Source organism: Myotis davidii, unplaced genomic scaffold, assembly GCF_000327345.1.
Source record: "Myotis davidii unplaced genomic scaffold, ASM32734v1 scaffold594, whole genome shotgun sequence".
Taxonomy (NCBI): domain Eukaryota; kingdom Metazoa; phylum Chordata; class Mammalia; order Chiroptera; family Vespertilionidae; genus Myotis; species Myotis davidii.
This window is the reverse complement of record NW_006285787.1, coordinates 205,246-212,573: the sequence shown is the minus strand read 5'-3', so window position 1 is coordinate 212,573 and position 7,328 is coordinate 205,246. Positions and strand designations below refer to the sequence as shown.

Sequence of the window (7,328 nt, the reverse complement as noted above, 5' to 3'; positions counted from 1 at the left end):
AAGAAGAGATATATAAAGCTTTAGACAATAAATAAAAAAATACATTCAAATCTAAAAAAATAAATAAATAAAATAAATACCTTATAGTTTGAAACAAAAAAAACCCATCAAAATGGTGTTACATCTACACAATGGAATACTACACTGCTATGAAAAAGAAAAAAACTTTTGCCATTTGCAACAGCATGGATGGACCTGGAGTGCATTATGCTAAGCCAAATAAGCCAGTCAGAGAAAGATTAATATCACATGATCTCACTCATTAGCGGAATATAGTGAACAACATAAACTGATGAATAAAAATAGTCCCAGAGACAGAGAAGCATCAAACAGACCATCTGACCTCAGAGGGAAAGCAGGGGGAGGTGAGAGATCAAACAAAGGACTTGTATGCATGCATATAAGCATAACCAATGAACACAGACATTAGGGGGGTGAGGGCATTTGCTGGGGGGTGGGAGTGCCAAGGAGAGGTCAATGGGGGAAAAGGAGACATATATAATACTTTAAACATTAAATAATTAAAGAAAAAAAAACTGGCAATGAAAAATAAATAAACTGATGAACAAAATAGATCCAGAGACATGGAAGCAAGGAACAGAATAACGAATTTCAGAGGGAAGGTGGGAGGGGAGTGTTTAACCCAAAAACTTATACTCATAATAGAGGGCCAGTGCATCATGCACGGGAGAGGGGGTCCCTCAGCCCAGCCTGCGCCCTCTCACAGTCCAGGAGCCCTCAGGGGTGGGAGGCCGATCAGCGGAAGGTGACGCCCCCATCACACTTCTGCTGTTGCCATTGCTGGCAGCGCAAGCCTCGGCCGGCCCTGGTTACCTGAGGGTTGGGCGGCCCTGGGCAGCTGGGCAACTGGCATCCAAAGCTTGCCTGCGCCTCAGGTGCCAGCTAGGCAGTCGCCATTGGAGGCTTGCCTGTGCCTCAAGCCAGCCCTGGGTGGCTGGTGGGCTGAGGGGACTGGGCACCGCCATCTTTTGGCTGTGGGAGCTGCCATCTTTGCGATGGCATGATGGTCAATTAGCATATTTCCTCTTTATTAGATAGGATATGCATATCCCATGGACACAGACAATAGAGTGGTGAAGGCCTGGGAGAGCAGATGCAGGGTGTAGGGGGTACATGGGGAAAAAACAAACAAACAAACAAAGGGAATATTTGTAATACTTTCAACAATAAAAATAAAATTTTAAAAATATGCAATATCATTAATTCAGTTTAAGTCCCTTTTATACAATTTTTGACTCTGTCCTTTGTATTTTTCTTACACTGTGCAGAATGTATACTACTCCTCTGGATATTTTAAAACTTTTCTTTAATAAATGTTTTTAGGCTTATAAAAATTTGCACAATATAATTTTACCAATCTTCCATTTTTCCTTTGATATTATGTTTTTAATCTTACACACATATTCATATATAAAATTAATAATTTTAAACATGGAATGTATTCCATCAGTAAAATGTTTTTCACTCTCAAATTTATAAATAATTTTTTCAGTATCTATTGCTTTCAAGCATATGTCATTGTTATAAGAATATTTACTAGGAGATATACATAAGTGGTTAGAGAATTGTATTTTCAGTTTTCTTCTTTAAAGGTGACCATTTGAAAATTACATCTACATTACAACCTTTGGAAATCTAGAAAATTTATTGTATAAAATACAGTTGAAAAGACTTTTGACATATTTTGAGGGAGAAATAGAAGATTTATCATGGAGAAAAAGTGAGAGCACCTTTAAAATTTGATGAAAAATTATGTTAAAATGAGAATAAATTTATTCTGTTAAACCACAGTTGGCAGAACTTGTTGAGCACTCTAACTAGATACATCTGATTTGTGAAGTAGTGGGTTCCTTATGATTGGAAGTAAGCATCCTGAGGCTTTGATCATTTTGTAAGATTGTGTAATTGTTTTATTGATAGGAATGTGGGTGCCAAAAAATTATTTCACTGACTGGGAATCTATTAAAATCAAATAATCTATTGTTCTCATATGTACCAACAAATTGGTAACACACACACACACACACACACACACACACAACTTTTTTCTTGTCTATTTCTGGAAAAATAATTTTTAAAAATATAATCACTCTCACTGCAGTGTGACCTCAGGTCTCTAAAGGGTGATTTCTCACTTCTCCAATGAAATCATTTGCTTGGAATGAGGATGGAAGACTTTATATTGCCTTCCCTTAGGAAATTGTAATTTGATGGTCACGGACAACAGGACCAGAGCCATCACTACCTCAGGAAAGAACCTGAAGGGCTTGTTTCTGCACAGCTTAGTGCAGGGACCAAGTTAAAATGCATCAAGTCAAGAGTATATTGCAAATATTTCTGGTATGAAAACTCATAGCAGAAAGTGGGAAGCTTAGAAACAAACTGAAAGAGACCAAATTTGGAGAAAATAAGGAAGAACTGAAAGACTGGGAGAAATTACTAAAAGTAATATAAATGTAAGTATTATATATGCATATGACGATATTGTTTGAACTAGATATGATGGGTAAATTGCCTTCTAGATGCAAAATCAGAAACTAGAAGATAGCAAAAGAGAAAGTATTCTTGTCTCAGTCAAATTGGAAACTCCATTTGGTAGAAGTGAATCTCTGTTCTCCACTTCTCTGTCTATGTGACTCTTGCACTGCATTGGTTTAGGGCAGCCCTGATAAGAATAGGATCAGTATCTGACAAAGAAAGGGAAGTATGCTATAGGATTATCTCTTCCTTCTCTGCCCCTTTTATGCTTTCTAGTCAGGGAATACTTAGCCATCTGTTAAGCAAATATTTGTTGACTATCAAAATTTGCCTGGAATAAAGAAGGAGCAGCTACACAAGGTAGTGTCATGGTCAACAAGGATATCCTTTATTGCTTTTTACTATTAGGCTTATAAGACAAAATAATAAAAAATAAAAGTATGCTTGTTTATGGTTTGGGAGTTCTGTTGAGATACTTTATAGATGGATATTAATATAACATCACCTTCTAAGTATCAAAGTTGGTCTTACACCAGGAATAGGGAAATTCTCTTATGCTGTATTTTACAATTTAAAAACACTTCTATATTGAGGTACACTAACAATTAAAAAAGTTAATGATTTATTAATGAAGAAGCTTCTGGATGCTCTGTGTATAGTCCAAGGAATTCTGAGTGACTTTTAAAAAAAAACATATTTTTTGTAACATAAAAACCTTTGTACTTTAAAGACTTTTTTTTAAATCCTCACCTGAGGACATGCTTAGAGAGAGGAAGGGAGAGGAGAGAGAGAGCGAGAGAGAGAGAGAGCGAGAGAGAGAGAGAGCGAGAGAGAGAGAGAGCGAGAGAGAGAGAGAGCGAGAGAGAGAGAGAGCGAGAGAGAGAGAGAGCGAGAGAGAGAGAGAGAGAGAGAGAGAGAAAGGATCAAACACAAAACCAAGGTATATCATCTGACTGGGAAACAAACTGGCAACCTTTTGGTGCACAGGATGATGCTCAACCAACTGAGCAACTCCAGCAACCAGGCACTGCCTCTGCACTTAGAAGTTTAGAGATAAAAATAGCTTTGGAGATAATTTAGTTCTATCTTCCAAGGTCAATCATACAGCTATTGAAAAATATAGGGTGCATATCTTTAATCAGTATAAGGACAAATAAATGACTATCACACATTGTTGGGTATACAGGGCTAAAGCCAAAAATGTTTTCTGAAACATTGGAGGTTGTATAGCGATTTTTTCTGGGACCAAGTGGCCATATGGTGTCCAATGTGCTAAGTAAAATTTCAAAACACATTCAAGAGGCAATTTACACACTACTTAACTTTTCTCTTTTGAAAAGCTATCATGTGTTTAAAATGCATCATGTAAGGACTGTTTCTGAAAGGTGTTGCAGATTTTTATAAATCCAGGTATGTTAGGAGTGTTTACAAGGAGACACCACTGCCCTTTCTTCCTAAACAAATTGCTTCTATTAAGTTCTTAAAACTATCAAGCACTTTATGATTCTTAATTTCAAGAACATTAATCTAGTCCACTTAGCCTTGCAGTCAAGCCTAATCGCATCCACAATTTGCTCCTGAGCTACCATTCCCAACTTCACTGTCATTGCTCCTCAGCATGACCTCTTCTCCAGACAGGCCACTCAACTATAGTTCCCTGAGTATATCTTTCACATTTTTAGCTTTGTATCTTTATTCTCATTATTCCCCCACCAGAAATAGCCTTTCCTTCAGTTTTGGCTAGCAAATTCCATACTTTTAAAAAGTTTTAACTTAAAATAATTCCTACTCCATGACACCTTACTTTATCACTTCGGCATAATTTCTTTCATCTTGATAATATTTATGGTATTAATGTACCACTTACATTTGCTCATTTCCAATTTTATATTTTTATTTTTAACATGTGTATCTTATGTTCCTAGTTATGATAGGATCCATATCTAATCCTTTTTTTCACACTATCCCTCTTTTCACAGCAGTTGGATGTTAAATATTAGTCAATTTTCTATACTACTTCATTAAATTAAATTGACTTTTAATTGAAAGCTGGTTATGTTTCTTTTGTATCTTTCCCAGATATAGTCATAATCATTGTGTAATATTTCCCTGATGTTTTTTAAATTTAGGCAACTGTAGATCGGATACATGGCTCACATAAATGAATCAGTGGTGTCTGAGTTTGTGCTCCTGGGACTCTCTAATTCTCGGGATCTTCAGCTTTTCTTTTTTGCCATCTTCTCTATGGTGTATGTGACATCAGTGCTGGGCAACCTCATGATTATTGTCATCATTTCCTCTGACTCCCATTTGAATTCTCCTATGTACTTCCTGCTCAGTAACCTTTCTTTCATTGATATCTGCCAATCTAACTTTGCAACCCCCAAGATGCTTGTGGACTTCTTTGTTGAGAAAAAGACTATCTCCTTCGAGGGTTGCATGGCCCAGATATTTCTTCTTCATAGTTTTGTTGGGAGTGAGATGATGTTGCTCGTAGCTATGGCATATGACAGATTTATAGCCATCTGCAAGCCCCTACACTACAGCACAATTATGAATCGGAGACTCTGTATAATCTTTGTGTTTATTTCCTGGGCTGTGGGTATTCTTCATTCGGTGAGCCACTTGGCTTTTACAGTGGATCTGCCATTCTGTGGCCCAAATGAGGTAGACAGCTTCTTTTGTGACCTTCCCCTAGTGATAGAGCTGGCTTGCATGGATACTTATGAGATGGAAATTATGACACTAACTAACAGTGGCCTGATATCATTGGGCTGTTTCCTGGCTTTAATTATTTCCTACGTCATCATTTTGATCACTGTCTGGCGCCGGTCCTCCAGTGGGTCATCCAAGGCACTTTCTACATTAACAGCTCACATCATAGTGGTGATTCTTTTTTTCGGGCCTTGCATCTATTTCTATATATGGCCTTTCAGCAGACTGTCTGTGGATAAATTCCTTTCGGTGTTCTACACTGTTTGTACGCCCATGTTGAACCCCATCATCTACTCTCTGAGGAATGAAGATGTTAAATCAGCCGTGCGAAGGTTGAGAAATCGTCACGTGAACTGGAAAAACTAGAGATCACCATGAAGGCATGTAATCCTGAATGAGAATGAAGAGCTGGATCACAGCATCATGCCAATTACTGTTGCTAATGACATGGGTTATTGAGATATAGAATTGGTTTTTTGTCCTAAGTGCAATGAAATTGCATAAAATCAGTTTTTGGTTTCATAGTATTTAAAGAGAATTTAAAGCAATTTTTTATAATTCTAATGTACAAATTTTCTTAAAATATTTAATAATTCCTTTAGATATTTTATAAAAATTTAGAGCCTAATCTACATAAAATGCTACTTATGTTACTAACCTGTGATTATCTTCAATTGCAGTGATATTTTATACCTTGCAATCACACTGTTTAAGCAAATCGATTTTCTGATATCTTCATTCAACTTAATCATAACATTTTAAATATATTGACATAGTAGAAGAAATGTTGTATTTTACAACGTGGACTTTACCTCATTGATATACATTTACTAGCTCCTCTTTTCCTTTGTATTGAATATTTGGTTATTTCTAATTTGGTTGCTATACATTTGGTTATATATAATTTTCCTTACTACTACTCTGTTCCAATAAATTTTTTTTTGTTTTCCTTTAGATTGATATTCATCAGTACTCATTATAAAACTTTTTATAGATATTTGTTGCTATCAGTGGTATATATATTTTTTAAGTCTACTTATTTTAAAGTAGAATAATTTGTTACAATAAATTCTGTTATCCATAGAAAATTGCAAATATCTTTGAAATTGATTATAAATATGGCAGGTGTTGAATAATTAAATTCAGAGAAAATATTAATTGTATATGTTTCTAAAACATAAAAATTCACAAAGTGACAAAAATTATTTGCAACTAAAGATCAAATCTGAAATCTATTTTCATATTTCTTGGAAAACAGAAAGAGAAGGTAAAATTTATGTACCTCTAATAATAAGAAGTTTAAAATTTATTAATTGTTTTATTTGCTTGTCAAAAGTTTTGTTATGTACCTCTTTCTGGATTTACATTATGAAAAAGGCCTTGTAACAGAGAGGCTAAATGTATCCTAACAATGAAAAAGAGACTAGCTCAACAGAAAATAGAAAGCCTGCATTCAGTACTCTCGATTCAGTTTTTAAGTATACTATAAGACATATGTTAGTGCTATGTGCATAGGTATTAACTCTGCATGCTAAGCCTTAGTGCAAACTGAGTTCTAGATATGGACATACAGTCTGTTTGAACCATGACACTATTTAGTTAAGTTTTCTTAGATCTTAGTTTTTAGGTCAACTTCATTTGTACGATATCAAACATGATAATGATCTTTTAAATTTGAATACCTTTTATATATTTTTATGCAGTGCCAAAAACATTTTAATTATACAATAAAAATTAAAGCAGCCATGGTATTCTTGTTAGTATTTTTATTCCCTTTTAACTCTGTCCTGCCGGTAAAAATGGAGAGGTTGTAGAGCCCTTGAAAAATGAGTCATTTCACTTCTCTGATTCTTAAAATTCCATAATGAAGGAGAGGAGGAACGGAGGAATAAGGGGAAAATGAAGGGAAGAGAGAGGAAAACAGCAGAAGAAAGAGGAGGGAAATTAGAATTTATGGGGGGCTGTTTAATTTGGTCAATTATTTGTCATGCCAGAGATATTCTTCAATTTTCTGATTCTTAATTTCCTATTGTTCTATTTGGGTTGTTACTGATCAGACATAGCAATAACCTATCACATTAAGTTTGGCAAAAATTTAAAAATCATAAAGTAAA

The 7,328-nt window shown here is 35.3% G+C and overlaps 2 protein-coding genes across 2 annotated transcripts in view; both read left to right on the top strand.

The window, feature by feature from the left end:
- LOC102775492 (olfactory receptor 4K2) overlaps positions 1-2,657 on the top strand; it is a 24,067-nt gene extending 21,410 nt beyond the window's left edge. The window contains exon 3 of the mRNA XM_006756767.2: positions 2,544-2,657. Coding sequence (XP_006756830.2) covers positions 2,544-2,657 — 114 coding nt within the window. The remainder of the gene's footprint in view (positions 1-2,543) is intronic.
- Positions 2,658-4,594: 1,937 nt separating this feature from the next.
- Positions 4,595-5,638, top strand: LOC102767833 (olfactory receptor 4K1). Its single transcript, XM_006756747.1, has one exon. The coding sequence runs from the start codon at positions 4,648-4,650 to the stop codon at positions 5,578-5,580; it is 933 nt and encodes a 310-aa protein (XP_006756810.1). The 5' UTR covers positions 4,595-4,647; the 3' UTR covers positions 5,581-5,638.
- Positions 5,639-7,328: the final 1,690 nt, after the last annotated feature.